Here is a 17743-nt window from a genome sequence, read left to right as displayed (position 1 = left end):
AAAGAAAGGAAGAAACAACACATAATGACTCAAACTGCTAGATGCAATCTCTTTTACCTACATTAACAAAGCTGATATGTATATGACAAAGTTCAGACTGCACCATGATGAAAGTAGCATGCCGTTATTAAAATATGTAACAGAAATTGGAGAGAGTAGTAGGCGTTAATATCAATCAAACATCTACTTCACATAGGCAAATGGAATAGCAGAATCTTGAGCGAGGAGTGATTAAAAAAACATAGTGTATCTTGATTAAATATCAGCCTTTCAGGTTTCCAAAGAATCTAGAAAGTGGCAAGGGTCCATCAGCCTCTTTACCTCCATTGCTCGACTGCTTTGATCTTGATCTTGATCTTGATCTTGATCTTGAGCTTTGCCTCTTCTCTTTCTTCCCTCTCTTTGGCCTTGACTTTGATCTTTTTGCCTCTCTTTCATCATCATCAGTGTTTGATGTTTCCAATGATGAACTTGAACTAGAATCTGAAGATCTTCGAGAATGCTACAGCCAAGCCAAGTGTCGAGTATACAGTGAGTTAATAATGCATTTATAACTAATGATGTGGTGATTTAGTACCTAGAATATTCAAATTACCTCTATCACTGTAAACTTTTCAAAACACCCAGGCCCATATAACAGGGGCAGAGGTGGATGAGTTAAGTTGAGGGGTGGGTAAAAGAGATGAACAATAATTTTGGGGGGGGGGGGGTAAATAAATAAGAATATAATTATCTAAAGCCCCTGCGATGCCTAATAAAGATCTACCCTTGCATATAACCAAAGTTGTTCATGTTGATAGAAGGAAATTACAGAAATCAGTTATATGTGTTGTAAAATAGTCATTTTCAACTTGAATAACTTGTTCAATTAAGTAGATCATTGTTTTAAAATTATATGAGATGTCATTTTGGCAAAACTTAGCAGTTAAATGGTTTATGTACCTTCCGCTTCTTGCTGCTATGCTTTCTCGAATCTCTCTCCTTTTTATCTGCAAGAAAACTCATCATTGATTTCATGAAGCTAGAGAAGTACTCATTTACCCAATTTATTACCCTTTTTGCGGCTGCCTTTGCTGCTTGAGTAGTTACTCCCACGAGCAAGTTTATGTGCCCTTTCAGCATCAAGCTGAGCTCTATACTCTATCATCATCCTATCTTTATCTGCTTCCAATTCTCCTTTTCTCAATTCTTCTTCCTAATAATTGCAGCATTAGATCTAGGCACATACAAACCATAAATAAATAAAACTTGGTGGAAATGAAAGTTTATTCACAGCAAGAAATCAAGGAAAAGTGGTAGAGCTTCAAACTAAACAACACGTGATAGATTGAATACTGCAACTATCAGTAGAATAGTCCCACTGTCCCAGCATGAAGCCACATGATGAGGTAGTACTTTGATCTAAATCTTACCATCTTATAGATAGTTCTGTACATATGAAGGATGTTATAAACATCTCATTTGTTAGAGATAGTTACACGTCATGGATTTTCTATATATAAACAAGTCCATAATTAATTTGCTGTTATCCAAAATTTTCAAGTTAGTCATAATTATCCATAACGTAGATCTTCAATTCCTCCCAATTCTATCAAATCAGCCACAATTAGTCCTAAGATTAGTTTATCCCTCCCATTACCAATCATCCTATAATAATATATCTCTGCTCAACAAAGCATCCTAAAATAATCACCAAAACCATCTCTAATTTACTCTAAGAGTGCGTTTACTTTGATGAATAAATTTATTATGGGAAAAGGAGGATAACAAAAATTTATACCTTTAAATGCCTCCTTGAAGTGAGAAAGGAAGGAAAAATGGTGAACTTCTCTTTTGTATAAAATGTGGTAAAAGAAAGGAGGCATTTAAAGGCATAAATTTTTGTTATCCCTCCTTTTCACATGATAAATTTATCCATCAAATTAAACGCACCCTAAGGGTTACAACTAATACAAACCAGTCCCGTTTCATTGTATTTGCATGAACATGTTGCTAAAAAGTAGTTTTCGTCAAGATTACAACTACTACAATCATCTGCAAAAATAGTTTATCTAAATTTATTATAACTGCTGCCAATGCTACTACTATTAAGGACTTAATATAAATTGACATGTAAATTTTTTATAAGCATTTTCTTTTTTTTTTTGTGCCTGATGTTCAAAAGGCACATCACCTTGCACCTAAATCTTCAGATCCTTTACCCCTTGGTGCACTTAGCATCTTTAATTACTATGGTGACAAATCATATAGCTTTCAATTAGTACTCCATCCAATAATAACATATGGAACAGTCTATTACGGCCCCTTTCAATTAGACCATCCCATCCAGTAAGTCCAAGGTAACCTCGAATAGCACATGTTTGCCATCACTCACCCAAAATTTTCACCAGCAGTTACATGGTTTCTATTAATCATCCAGAATATTAATGCTTCAAAATGTTATTAGTAGTATGCCGAAGGGAAAAAGAAGGAACATTAGGTTAAACTAACAGATTCTGACTACAAAATACAAAGGAGAGACTATAACAAAAAAATGCCAGGAGAATGTATAAAGCTTGTAGAAAAGACATGAAAAGAAAGCTAAAAAGTGCATAGCCTGATATATCACCTTTTGCTTCTTTTTATACTCCTCCCATGTAACTGTATGAGAAGTTTTTAGACTTGCCAAACGGGCAGCATGCCACTCTGGTGAATGAAATGAACTATCAACCTGAAACTGTTCACATCAGATATATTTCCAACACACACACTCAGGTGAAAAGATAACACAGTTGTGATAAGTTATGTAAAAAGCTGCTCCATATATGCACTTGTAAATGTGTAGGTATGTGTGTGTCCGTGTCTGTTCCAAAAAACAACAAGATTTAAGTGATGCAAATTTCTTTTACACAACTATGTGAAATAGAAAGCATGTCTTTTATTGAATGGCTGAAACCCGAACACTTCATATACAGTAAAACTGTAAAAGTGAAAACTAGTTGGTTAAGTTAGTCAGAAAAAATGAAAATAGCCAATTAAGTTAGCCCTTCATAAAAACTAATCCATACATACAAGATTTGGTGGTCATGTAAGTGTATATACGACTGATGTAAACTAATTCATAAAAATATATAATCGCCATGAAAAATCTTCACAGAAAACCACTAGCTTTTACTGTAAACAAGGATTATACACATCCAATTTGCAGCCTGCAAGCTTTCAAGATTGTCACTGAACAACAAACAACTTGACCCGAAGCAATGAGGGCAACCTCAAAGCTCAAAATGAAGTAAGTGTCTCAAAATTATGACTAAAAAGTTCCCTCCCCAAATTACACTCCAAATATCTAATTCGAGAAAAATCACCACTTATTTCTTTAATTTCAATACTCTTAATCAGTTCCTCAATAATACTAACATAACAATCATTTCCATGTAATTAAAATTTTCCGCTAAACCCGACAAATTCATAAAACTTCCAATTCGTATTCCTTAAATTGACAAATGAACGACATGTATCAATTCGTTCATCAACAACGTAAAAGCAATAAATAGTGAAGCAGTATGGAAGGGTACGAACCAAGCCATCCTCAACCTCTTCCGGCCCGGCTGAGCTCGAGCCGAGCCGGCCTCTCTGCATAGCTTTGTAGGCTTGATTTTTCCCCATTAATTTTTTGTATAAATATTTTGCGATTTTCTTCTTCTACATATGAAGGGGAAAAGATTGATGCGTGTGAGAGGGAAACTAATTGAGTAGATTCTAATGGAGTTTATTATTCAAAAAATAAAAAAAATACTATGAAAATGAAGTTGAAGCGGGACCTTGGGGGCAGATTTACCATAACTAAATATCTGATGGGGCAATTAAAAATAGCAAAGGTTTTTTTTTTTTGAGAAGTAAAAATAGTAAAGGTTACACGCAACATTTTTTAATTAATTTTTTTAGGACACGTTCTGAATTTATTTGAGCCAAATTATCATTGTCTTAATAATTAAAATTATGTTATAAACTGAGAGAAGCGAGAGAATAGAGAAGAGAATACGTATTAAGTGTATTCAATATGGAGGCTAAAGGCCTCTATTTATACAAGTAGAAAGCTAGGGTTTTAGGGAGATTTCTTGGTCAACACAGATAAGATATATCTTATAGATATATTTACAACACTTCCCCTTGATTGACCAATCCCTAAAACAAAAAATGTTGCCTCATTAAAAACCTTGCTAGGAAAACCCAATGGGACAAAACCTAGTCGAAGGAAAAAGAGTACAACTGCTTCCCCTGAACTTGAGATCATAGAAGATCTTTGAGTCGACGCATGCCGATCTCATGTACCAACTTTCTGAATGTCGATGTTGGTAATGCCTTGGTGAATAAGTCCGTCAGATTATCACTTGAGTGAATTTGTTGAACGTCGATATCGCCATCCTTTTTGAAGGTCGTGTGTATAGAAGAGCTTGGGAGAAATATGCTTCGTCCTATTACCTTTGATGTATCCTTCCTTGAGTTGCGCGATGCAAGCAGCATTGTCTTCATATAAAACAGTTGGTTTGATCTTTGATGAAGCTAACCCGCACGACTCTTGGATATGACTCGTCACATTTCTCAACCATACACATACTCGACTTGTTTCGTGGATTGCAATGATTTCAGAATGATTTGAGGATGTTGCAGTCAAGGTTTGCTTCACAGATTTCCATGATATAGCAATTCCACCACATTTGAAAACGTATCTAGTTTGTGACTTAGCTTCATGTGGATCGGATAAAAATCCTGCATCCGAATACCCCACTAAAGTATTATCAGAATTTTCTTGATAATATAATCCAAGGTCAATGGTACCCTTTAGATAACGTAGAATGTGTTTAACACCATTCCAATGTCTCAAAGTGGGTGCAACGCTAAATCTTGCTAGAAAATTTACAGAAAAAAAACTATATCCGGTCTAGTATTATTAGCTAGATAAGTCAACGCTCCAATTGCACTTAGATATGGTACTTCAGGACCAAGTATCGTTTCACCCTCTTCAATTGGTCGAAATGGATCTTTCTTAGTATCAAGAGATCTAACGACCATTGGTGATGTTAATGAATGTGCATTATCCATGTAAAAGCGTTTTAACACTTTTTCTGTATATGTGGATTGATGGATAAACGTTCCTCCACGGATACGTTTCATTTGCAAACCAAGACAAAACTTTGTCTTTCCCAAATCTTTCATCTCAATTCTTTGTTTAAATATTCAGCAGTTTTATATTGAGCTCTTCAAGAGTCTCAATTAAATTTAAATCATCAACATAAACTGCTATGATTGCAAATTCACTTTCGGTTTTCTTAATGAAAACATAAGGGCAGATATCATTATTCTTGTATCCTTCTTTCAAAAGACACTCGCTCAGTCTATTGTACCACATACGACCAGACTGTTTCAACCCATACAACGATTTTTGCAGTTTAATTGAATACATGCTTTTGGGTTTTGACTGCAATCCTTCAGGCATTTTAAATCCTTCGGGAATTTTCATATATATGTCATTATCTAATGACCCATAAAGATAAGCAGTTACTACATCCATAAGGCGCATATCAAGCCTTTGTGACACAGTCAGACTAATCAAAAATCTTAAAGTAATAGCGTCCATTACTAGAGAGTATGTTTTCTCATAATTAATTCCTGGTTTTTGTGAGAAACCTTGTGCTACGAGTTTTGCTTTATATCTCGTAACTTCATTTTTCTCGTTTCTCTTTCTAACAAAAATCCATCTATATCCAACATGGATTTTAGATTCCGGAGTTATGGCTATATATCCAAATACTTTCCGGTTATCACAGGAATTTAATTCCCTTTCTATAGCTTCTTTTCACTTTGGCCAATCAAGTTTCTGTTTGCATTCTGCAACAGATTTTAGTTGAGGATCCTCATTTAAAACATGAAGAGCTATATGAAAGGTAAATATATCATCAACAATGATATTTTCTCTCTCTAGTATCTGATGTAAATAATTTATTGAGATCTCATGATTTTCAGATACTTGTAATTCTTCAGAAATTACATCGCTTTCATTTGGTTGATTAGTCATTTTCGTCATTGTTTGGTTTCTATCTTGCCCCTTTCTTTTTCTAGACATAGAATCTTTGGAACCAACTGGTCGACCACGTTTTTGACGAAGTTTAGACTCATTTGCTGCCAAATTTATTTGTCCTTCAAGGACATCAATTTTAGCTGGAGTATTTGCAGCATGTATGTGAGATTGTGTCACTTTTCTTGTATCTACAAAAGCATCAGGAATTTGATTTGCAATATTTTGCAAATGAATGATCTTTTCAATTTCTTGTTCACATTGATTTGTTCTATAATCAAAATGTGATAAGTTTTTCTCATTTCAAGAGAGTTCCTTGTGCATTTCTAGATGTAGATTTATTCCTCATAATGTTGGAAATGTCATTTCGTCAAAATGACAATCTGCAAAACGTGCAGTAAATAAATCACCTGTTAAAGGTTCTATATACCTTATAACCGAGGGTGAATCAAATCCAACATATATCCCAAGTCTTTGTTGGGGACCCATTTTTGTTCGTTGTGGGGGGTGCAATTGGGACTTAAACCGCGCAACCAAAAGTTCGTAAGTGAGAAACATCAGGTTCTCAGCAAAAAATAATTTGCATTGGAAAGTATTCATGATTGGCTTATGTCGAACTAATGTTGCAGCATGTAATATGGCATGACCCCAAACAATAGTTGGGAGTTTTGATTTCATATGTAATGGTCTAGCAATAATTTGAAGACGTTTAATAAACGATTCTACTAAACCATTTTGAATATGGACCTGAGCGACTGAATGTTCAATCTCAATTCTAATAGCCATACAATAGATTTCAAATGCTTGAGAAATAAACTCACTAGCATTATCAAGACGAATTCTTTGAATTGTCTGTGAATTGAGCTCTTAATTTTATGATTTGAGCAAGTAGTCTAGCAAATGTTGCATTTCTAGTAGAAAGCAAGCATACATGTGACCATCAATAAAAAAAAATATCAATCAATACCAATACTATAAAGTATCGAAAAAGGTCCACAAGGTGGATGTATAGGTCCACAAATGTCTCCTTGAATTCTTTCTAAGAAAGATGGAGATTCGGTATTAACCTTCGTATATGAAGGTCTAATGACTAACTTGCCTTGCGCACAAGCATCACATGGGAATTCATTTGTAAAAAGAACCTTTTGATTCTTATGTTGTGCCCATATGAATTATTGATTATTCAGCGCATTATAGTTGCTCCAAGATATCCAAACCTATCATGCCAAAGCTTAAAGCTTTTGTGTCATTGAACTTTGCGTTCATGACATGGTTTGTCTCAATTGCTTTTATGAATGTATAATACATTCCAGAAGGTAATGATGCTAATTTTTCTTTTGTCAGCTTATAGCCTGAAACAAAAGAATTTATGCAAATATATTCATTTCTACCTTTCACACAATTGTCTCGATGTGGTATCCATTATTACGAACATTATTGAAACTTAGTAAGTTTCTTTTAAACTTACTAGAGTATAGGGCATTTTCAACATCTAATTTAGTATCATTTGGCAAAATGATACAAGCTCTTCCGGAGCCTTCAATGATGTTTGATGCACCTGATATTGTGTTAACATTATTCTCATCTAATGTCAACTTAAGGAAATACTACTTCTTCTTTTGAAGAATAATATGTGTAGTTATTTCACCAAGACAAATATCACAGGATTCCATATGATGTTAGTGTATAGATGTTCATGCCTTGTTAAAAACCTCTCCGTAAAAACCCCATGGGAAAAATTCGGTAGAGGAAAAGAGTACAAGACATATATATTTACTCATATATTACACTAGTTGCCTCGTTAAAAACCTTAACTAAGAAAACCTCGTAGGAAAAAACTTAGTAAGGGAAAAAGAGTACAACCATTCGGCCTTTAGGGCCATTTGACCTTCACAGTCTAATTTTCGAGAGCATAATATATACTATTTCTTTTCAAGAGCATGTAATATTCTTCAGGAATATTACTTGTGCTACTTTAATAGCATCAATTTAAGATCTTGAATGTAATATTATTCAGGAACACTACTTGTGCTCAAGGTCTAATTTTCGAGAGCATGTAATATGCATTGCTCTTCAAAAGTATGTAATATTCTCTAGGAATATTACTTGTGCTATTTTAATAGCATCAAAATATAAACTTTAAGATTATCCGTGTTTCTTTGAGAACAACGATAATTATATTATTCGTAATATATATATATATATATATATATATATATATATATATATATATATATATAGGAATTGGTTCAATTGAGATTTATATATATTTTGAGATTTTGAGATAAATGAACATATAAGTACATTTTGATGAACTTGTCAATTAATTTTTATGAACGCGCGTTGGTCTGGGGTTCAATCCCTACAAGTGGCGTGTTTTTTAAATAAATTAAATAGATTCATATGTTCATCAGTTATATTGGTTATGTTCAAAGAATTTATTAATATGTTCATTTATCTCAAAATCTCAAAATATTTAAAATCTCAATATAAGCTAACCCTATATATATATATATATATATATATATATATATATATATAAGCAATATAAGTGGAAATTGCACAAAGTTTAACAATCTATTATAAGCAATTTTACGGTAATCGAAAAGAAATTTGATTAAATATTGAAGCAATTGACTATTTGCTCAATTAATGGCATAACATACTGATGTATGGAAAAAAAAACATATAAATCGATTCTATATTGATTAATCACAACAGAAGACCAATTCATATACCAATGACAATGGCTTAATAAATCAAACGCAATAAGTCGTAGTACTTCTCTGTTGTCGAAAATATTAGCAAGAAAATTGAACATCTCATATAGAAAAGCAATTGGCAGTTCATATATAAAAACAATTGCACTTATTGATAACAAATCACGAAATTTGGCATGGAAATTGACAACAATAAATTTCACAGTTTACAATTGATTTGAAAAAGAAGTGATATATTGTGTGAAATCAATAATTTCAATAACTAATTGTTGATAATCTACAAGATTATCAAAAGTTATAAATTCATGTTTGTTCGGGAAACTATAATCAGTATATTTTCATCAAGAATTGATGTCTATCGATCAAGAATTATAAAAATTTGACTTATATATGTAGACGTGCAAAATAGTACATTTGGACGGAAAATATGAAGAATACAACAAAATTGAGTGAATTACTCCAAAAATCAAGAATCTATTATATATACACGAAAGCAGAAGAAAACACTAATTGTGTGAAATTAGTGTATATATAAAAATCTTTTCGACCACCCTTTTCCAAGATATAAGAATTCAATTAAACTGAAACTTTATTTTACTTTACTAAATATTGCAGTCCGTCAATATAGAAAAACGAAGGATACATCCCTTTTTCTAACTAATCTAGTCTAATGATTCCAATATCTGTTATTTGAGTTTTTGAAATATTAAAGAAGACAAGCATTAAACATACAACTTCAAAGCATCTAGCAGCCAACAACATGTATAAGGGATTTAATATGTGGAAAAACAATCGCTCATGACCAATTAAAAATTAAGGAAACTTGCATACAACAACCACGCTACTAAGACAGAAATAAACGGTTGAAATACTTGCACAAAATTATTTAGATCGAAAATGAATACAAGAATTTTGTGAAATCAAATAGAGATGAAGTTATTTAATTATATGATTCACATAAAATCGGCACATATTGAAAGTAGAATTAATTACCTTTCTACAATCGAAGGGAGATCAGTCGAAGGGAGATAGTAGAATTAATTACCTTTCTACAATCGAAGGAAAATCAGTCGAAGGGAGATCAGAGAACTATCGAAGGAAGATCAGTCGAAGGGAGATCAGAGAACTAGAACTATCGTGCTGATAACGTGTTATAAACTAGAGAGAAGCGAGAGAATAGAGAAGAGAATACGTATTAAGTGTATCCAATATGGAGGCTAAAGGCCTCTATTTATACAAGTAGAAAGCTAGGGTTTTAGGGAGATTTCTTGGTCAACACACATAAGATATATCTTATAGATATATTTACAAAATTATACTTTATAACTTAATTTATTTAGAATGCCCAAAATTGGGTTTTGAAAAATTGGCGACTAAAATGTGAATAAAATAGTACTCCAGCATATCACCTAAATGCATCACTAACTCTAAATTTAAGCTAAAACAATTGAAAATGAGATAAAAAATGCATCCAACAGATCCCCTAAATTGGATGGGGCCCACAAAAAATTTTACACCTACCTAAATTCAATCTTAAATTTACACCAATCCCTAAATTTATTTTAAGCTTATAATTAGTAGGGCCCACACATAATTATTGTTTTTATGTAGAAAATAGGAGATCTGGTGTATGCATTTATAAAATCGAGATCCTAAAATTAAATAGGGAAGCTTTAGGGAGGAATATAGGAGCATAATTTTGAGATTTCTGCTGGGAGTGCTCTTAGGCTCGTCCCATTTTTTTTCGGGCGCTATTATTAAGGAGAGTATAATCTATATAATATAAAAGATGAGTTTTTTCTCTTCATTTTTTCCCTCTTTATTTCTCTCTCTTCTTCCACCATTTTTTTATATATTTTTTAATTCTTTGATTCATGAAAAAAAATATTCAATATGCATCTTAAATTTATTATAGTATAAAAATCATGAAAATGAATTTAAAACGAATAAGTTATGAAAAAAAAATTTAAATAGTTTATTTTTCTCTCTTTATTAAAAATTTACAAATTTTTTTTAGATTTATGTATGAAAATATTTATTTATTTTCTATGACGTGTAAAACTCTATAATAATAATGTGTAATGCTAATTTTCATTATCGAATAATTTTTTGAACAGTTCGGTAGCAGATTACTCCCTTCGTCCACTAATTCAAGGACTTCTTTCCTTTTTGGGACGTCCACCAACTCAAGGTCTATCCATTTTTAGTAAGTTTTTATTTATATTTAATTGGTGGGTCCCAAAACAATACACTTTTTCTCCACTCAACTAATAAACAATACATTAATTGTGGTCCCTTTCTCTATTCAACTAATAAAAATACATTTTTTCTTAAAACCCGTGTTTTGCTACTTAGGTCATGAATTAGTGGACGGATGGAGTATCATTTTGAGGGAGTTTGGCATTTCACAGAATCTTTTGTGGATATTTTCCCGGACGTGGTGTGTGATATTCTTCTTCTACCGGTTGGCGGTGACGAGAATGCACGTTATTGGAAACCGTCGCTGCATGGCAATGTCACGGCTGCCTTGGCTTTCTCTCATCATTGTCATCACTTTCATCACGTTAAATGAGGTAAGTGGATTTGGGAGGCTTATATCCCTCTCGCCGCCGTTCTTTCATTTGCTGGCGTATTTGGCATGGCCGAATGCCAACTTTTGATAGACTTATTAGGCATGGTCTCATCATGCCGAACTTTTGCATTTTCTGCATGACTTATTGTGAGTCGATGGATCATGTTTTTTGGTCGTGTGAGGGAATTAAAAAAGTGTGGCTTGATTTTTTGGGATGATTTGACCAATCTGTTGATATGGGAGCTCCAAACATACATAGTTTTTTGGTTTCCGCTTGGAACAAAGACTTTAGCACACAAGTTGATTGCTTTTGGAAGGCTGGTATTATTACTTTGCTTTGGGTTATTTGAACTCACCGGAATAAATGCATTTTTGAAGATAATAAGTTTAATTCGAAGAGTATTCTGGTTTTTGTTAAGGCCGTTTTTCTCGAGATGGACAACAACTTCAAGAAGTTGGGCAGCATGTACAATACTTGCTCGGACTTACTGGTCCTGTGCAATATCGGCACTAACCTCGACCGGCTCCACCCCCAAATTTTGTGAACGTTTATTGGTGGCCTCCTGCCAATCAATGGATTAAAGTTAATGCCGACGGTTCGGCTCTTGGTGCCCCCGAGTATATGGCGGCTGGAGGGGTGTTTCGGGATTGTAGATGCTCGGTCAGAGGTTGCTTTCACGTTAGACGGGGTTGCGGCTTCGCTTTCGAAGCTGAGCTTTTAGCTGTCATTACCGCCATCCAAATAGCTCACAATAGAGGTTGGCACTTTTTGTGGATTGAGTCAGATTCTACGTAAATTGTTCAGCTGCTTCATTCGAGGTCTTCAAACGTTCCTTGGCGTTTTGCGGCGATGTGGATTCGGGTTTTGGGTCTGCTTCGTCATTTTAAGGTGCATGTGACGCATATTTTTAGAGAGGGCAATAAGGTGGCGGATATTCTGGCTAATAATGTTATGCCGGAGGGATGGTGGGATTTTGAAATCAATGCTATTAAGGATGCGGTTCGCTTGGACATGTCGACGCATAGCCACTTGCGGCGGGTGGGGTAAGTTTTTGGGTTTCTCGGCTTGTCTTGGCTGGGACTTTTCGTCATACACTTAGCGGAATGGTTCTCTGGTGTGGGTGTTGCTTCTTGTTGGGGGTATTGATGGTGGTTGTTGGGCGGCTTTTCGGTTTTTTTTTTCAGTTCTTGGGTGCGCTCGAGGCTGGGATCGGGATGTTTATCCTTTCTTGGTTGCTCCGCAATAGGTGCTAGATCCTGTTGGCGTAGAGTTTTGGAGACCAGCGAGTTTTCGTCATTGATACGTTGTCCTTGCTCTCTTTAGAGCATTTGGTTTTGTGTAACTGCTTTTCTCGGCTGGGCTATGCTCTTCGTGCATGGAGTTCCAAGATGAAGCAGCGGGAGCTTGGCCGTTTATGGTTTACAAGTTTATCTCTCTCACAGTTGGGGGGCTGTTTTGTGGGTTTGTTTGGGGTCTTGGCTGGGTTTGTTTTACTTGGGGCCAGGGCCGGCCCTTATGTTAATTTGGTGGGGCAATGGCCTAGGGCCCCCAATTTTTGGGGGCCCCAAAATTTAGGCCCACTTAGTATATACCCTACAAAAAAAAAATTTACTTACCTACTTTCTAATGGTGTAGCCGACAGCAGCAATCAATTCATAAAAAAAAAAATTAGGCCCACTTATTGAAGCTCTCCCACGCTCTCTCTCAACGGCTCTCTCTGTCTCTCACGCTTTCTGATTCTCTCTCTCTCAGAACTCTCATCTCTCTACTCTCAGTCTGACTCTCACGGCTCTCTCTCTCTTTCCATCTCTCAACTCTCTCCTCCATCTCTCACTCTCAACTGTATTGAACATCTCATCTGATGTGTTCTGCGGCTGCCAGCGCCAGGAAGCAGGGAAGGGTCCGACGCCGAAGGGAGTTCTGTTCTTCTCCTCAAGTGGTCGCCGGACGTCGGTGCTCCGACCTGCTGCTGCGTCGTCGGCTCCCGGTCGCCGGTCGGGTTCAGTTCTACAGCAAAACGGCTCCTCAAGTCGGCTCCCGATCGCCGGTCGGGTTCAATTCGTAGGAAGAAACAATTTGATGAAAGTTGTCAAGAAGAGATTCCATTATCTGATGAGGAGTATTTTAGGATCAATTATTTTCTTGTTATAGTGGATATTGCTATTTTATCTTTAAAGACTAGATTTGAACAATTGACAATTTTTTAAAGATATTTTTGGCTTTTTGTTTCCTCATAAGATGTTATCTTTATGGGATAGTGATAAATTGCGTAAGTGTTGTGTTAAGCTTCAAGATGCCCTGAAACATAATGATAAATTTGACATTGATGCTGAAGATTTATATTCTGAATTGCAAGTGCTACAAATGTGTTTACCATCTGAAACAAAATCGCTTGGTGAGGTTCTTGAATTTGTTAAAGTTTCAGATTACTTTCCTAATGTTTCTATTGCATATAGAATATTGTTGACCATACCAGTTACTGTAGCTTCAGCAGAAAGAAGTTTTTCAAAATTAAAATTGATAAAATCATATTTACGTTCTACTATGTCTCAAGAAAGGTTGAATGGATTAGCGGTTTTATGCATTGAACATGAGGTATTAGAAAAGCTTGATCTTGAAGAAATTATTGATGATTTTGCTTCTCAAAATGCTAGAAGATCTAAGTTATTTTTATAATTATCTCATCATTGTTTTCTAGTTTATTGCCTAGGGGCCCCTTTTTTCCTTTTCGCATAGGGCCCCCGAAATGTCAGGGCCAGCCCTGCTTGGGGGTGGCCAGCGGTTGGTTTCTTTAAGTGTTCCTTTGTTTTCTCTTTTGTATTTTTCGTTTATTTCTGTTGCGGGGGCCCGAGGTTATCTAGGGACGATGGTTAGGCCGGAGTCTCTGAGGTGGCTTCATTCCGCTCCCCCACAAATTTTTTTGCTTGCTTTTTAGACGAGTACTCTTTTTCCCCAAGTTGAGGTTTTAATGAGGCTCGGGCCCTTAGTCTGCTTTTCTGTGCTTTCAAGGGTTCTAGGTTCGTTTTTTCTTTTTAATAAAATTTCATTTTAATAATAATTATCGAATAATTTTTAAATTTATTTAATAACTATAATTATCAATACACTTTATACAAAGTTTAAATTTTATATTTTAAAATTCATAATTTTACTGAGTAATTGACATGGATTATTTTATTTTATTTTTAAAATATATTTTGTACTCCCTCCGTCCCACGAATCTTGACACGTTTGGTTTCGTCACAAGAATTAAGGAGTTGTAAGATTAGTGCTTTAAGTGTGTAAATAATAAAGTATAAAAGATACTATAAAGTATGAGAGTATGAGAGAGAATGTAATAAAGTGATAAAGTAGGAGAGATAATGTAATTAAATAAGATTAATTATTACCTTATTTGAAAATGTGTCAAGATTCATGGGACGGCAAAAAAAATACATGTCGAGATTCGTGGGACGTAGGGAGTATTTATTTATATTTTATAATATCTATATTTATTTATTTAAATATATCATTTAATTTTCATGTTCGTCGTGCAACGCACGAATAGCCATACTAATTAGTGTATTAAAAGTGTGTAAATGTGTGAGACCATATTATTTGTAGTGTAAAATCATTACCAAATTTATATAGAAACATATAATTTTTAATGATAATTGCGTATTTAGATACATATAATTTGGTCATTTATTAAATTTGGCACCACTTTTATTTGTTAGAATTGAGTTCATACACCTTCATTTTCGTTTATTAATTAATTATCAAGGTTAATAGTCATTATTATTTATTGAAAATAATATGATTAGTATGACTTTATTTCACAAAGTAAATTTCTTTTTTTCTTGGATTTATGTGATTTTCAATAGTTTTTTAATGATAAATAGATATTTAGATATCTGTAAATTAGTCATGTGTTAAATTTGGCACCACTTTTATTTGGGTTAATTGCATATAAAATACTGAACTTTCATCTAATTCTGGTTTTGCATACAAACTTTAAACTGTGGCGTGATAATTACTAAACTTTTAATTTTATCTGATTTTGCTACCAATCCAAATTCCGGCCAAATTCCGGGTTGACATGGCGTGCGGAAATCTGACATGGCATATGTATTCTTACGTGGCAATTAGTTGCCCGTAAAATACTGAACTTTCAGAACCTAAAGGGTAACTGAGTGTATATCAGTGGAACCCGTTATGAAAAATAGCGAAGTTTCTCTTCCCCATGAAGACAGGCTACAATTGGTAGCTGGATTTTAGTGTTTTACATTAAAAGTCTGAATATGGTGTGCGCGGGTTTTACATCTAAAATTGAAAGGATAAAGCTCCTTTCCTTATGAAAGATTGATGTTAATCATCCAAAATTTCATTCTGAAATTTAAACTTTTTTCTTGATTTGCCGTTCTCACATAAACAATGTTTCTCATATGTAGTCAAACTGCCTGAGATGCTCTCATTTGTGCACATTGAAATGGAGACACTGTCAGAGCTGCAGCAAAGATTGGTGGACTTCCTCAGGTCTTATGATCTTATTGTTTAAGCTTGAAATAACTTGTTCTTCCCTACCGAATCTGCAATCATAACTTGATTTTGCATCTCAATTTTATCCTTTTCTTTGAGTTGGGGAGGAGGGGATACGATGATTGAACCCCGGTCTCTCACTTGCAGAAGAAGGCTTGTGGTAGAGTTTGTGTCTCTTTAATCATTCATCTTCGTTTGTAGAGGTTTGGTTTTGTAAATAACCACTCAAAAGGTGCCACTAAGTCGTAAGAGTTTCAATAGATTGAACCCTCTAAAACCTGGTGTTGGGAACCACTCATAGGATTGCTTGTTTGTTGTCATAACCTTCAAACTGAAGAACTAGCATAGTCTCTCGAAATAAGGTTCGATCTTCCTCGTTAAATATTTGCATTAATCAACTGCACATCATTTTGAACTTAACATATGGTTGGGGGTTGGTGGCATGGATATCTTTGCTTCTTGGAGGGTCTTGGTTTGGTTATACTAGTCGACCATTCACGTAATATGCGTGGGGATAATTTGTTTTCATGATGTTAAATAAATCTGTAGATATAATAATATACATATAAATTTATATAAGAGCTTGATTAAATAAAAAAAATTATATATGTATTAAAGTTATACAAAGGAGCCAAAAATATATTAGCTTCATTAAAAAAATAGAATGTTTTCTTATATGGGTGTGTTTACTTTGATAGAAAATGTTAGAAAAAGTATATTTTTCATCATTTTCACATGTTTCCTATGATGGATAATTTTCTCCGGTCAGGCTGGAAAATTTATTCGGGCAGCCCCTTTTCACTCATTTTCTCACAAATGTTGAACAATATTATCTTATTGGGAGGGTGTGAAAATATTTTCCAATATTTCAATCTTTTTATCCATCTATTTCTAACAAAGTAAACAAATGATAAAAAAAGAGAAAAATATAATATTATCTCATATTTTCTTATCCATCATTTTCAAATGAAAATTTTACTACCAAAGTAAACGCACCCTATACATAAAATTTATGAATACACATTCTAACTTCATATCAATCTAATCAAAAATTTATGGATTGTTCTAGATAGATTGAAAAAAAAAGTGATTAGAAAAAAAATTCAAATTTGAGTGACATATCCAAATAGTTTGACAATCCAATAGGATTGAGGGTTAAGGGTTTAGGTCGATAGAACTAACTTAAAAATCAACTGAATTGACCTGATTAATCTAAATCTTTTTCATTATTTGATTTTCAAATGTCATACTTTACCATCACTCGTAAACAAATATATTCTCACATTATTATAATTTGATTTTAATGAGATCTAGGGCACGATCTGGTGTGTTTATTTTATCAATTCTATGGCTGATATTGTATCTGGAGGGAATTTTTTTTTCGCAGGGTTCGAATCCTGGAGGGAGCAATATATTTTAAATTTTGTTATTCATTAGTATATATTGCATTGTTCATCAGTATATACTGCCTTGTTCATCGGTATATATGTCTTATTCATTACCAATTTTTTAAATTTTATTTTTCATCAGTATATACATCTTGTTCTTTATATATACGTCTTGTTCATTAGTATTATATGTCTTATTTATTGTCCTCAGTGTTTTACGAAAAATAGGGGGTCTCAATGGAGCGCGCCCATATATATATATATATATATATGAGAGTTCAATGGAGACCACTCCCTTAGATAAAGAATAAAGACCAAATCATGTGTGTTGGTCTTGCTTAATTTAAGGGTGATAATTTAACCTATAATTATGATTTTATTTAATTTATTTTATATAATAAAGGTTAGGTTTGTCATTTGTATTTTCTTTCTCTCTCTCTCTCCCAACTCACGCTCTCTTTCTCTCCCACACAGCCGCCACCTTCCTTT

At 34.0% G+C, this 17743-nt stretch overlaps 1 protein-coding gene across 1 annotated transcript; it reads right to left on the bottom strand.

The window, feature by feature from the left end:
- Nucleotides 1–105: 105 nt before the first annotated feature.
- Nucleotides 106–3808, bottom strand: LOC130996821 (uncharacterized). Its single transcript, XM_057922102.1, has 5 exons — nt 3559–3808; nt 2609–2710; nt 1054–1195; nt 943–989; nt 106–502 (listed from the first exon to the last, which is right to left on the bottom strand). The coding sequence occupies exons 1-5, from the start codon at nt 3643–3645 to the stop codon at nt 263–265; spliced, it is 618 nt and encodes a 205-aa protein (XP_057778085.1). The 5' UTR covers nt 3646–3808; the 3' UTR covers nt 106–262.
- Between the last annotated feature and the right edge of the window lie 13935 nt (nt 3809–17743).

The sequence above is a fragment of the Salvia miltiorrhiza genome, chromosome 1 (assembly GCF_028751815.1).
Source record: "Salvia miltiorrhiza cultivar Shanhuang (shh) chromosome 1, IMPLAD_Smil_shh, whole genome shotgun sequence".
NCBI classification, from domain to species: Eukaryota; Viridiplantae; Streptophyta; class Magnoliopsida; order Lamiales; family Lamiaceae; genus Salvia; species Salvia miltiorrhiza.
The sequence above is the reverse complement of the archived record's forward strand: the minus strand, read 5'-3'. Positions and strand labels throughout refer to the sequence as shown.

Bases quoted from the DNA above. Each gene is read 5' to 3' on its own strand.
- LOC130996821 (XM_057922102.1), bottom strand. From the start codon at position 3,645: ATGGGGAAAAATCAAGCCTACAAAGCTATGCAGAGAGGCCGGCTCGGC. The intron at 2,711-3,558 runs GTTCGTACCCTT...GAACAGTTTCAG, and splicing joins AAGAGGTTGAGGATGGCTTG to GTTGATAGTTCATTTCATTC. The intron at 1,196-2,608 runs GTGATATATCAG...TGCAATTATTAG, and splicing joins AGTATAAAAAGAAGCAAAAG to GAAGAAGAATTGAGAAAAGG.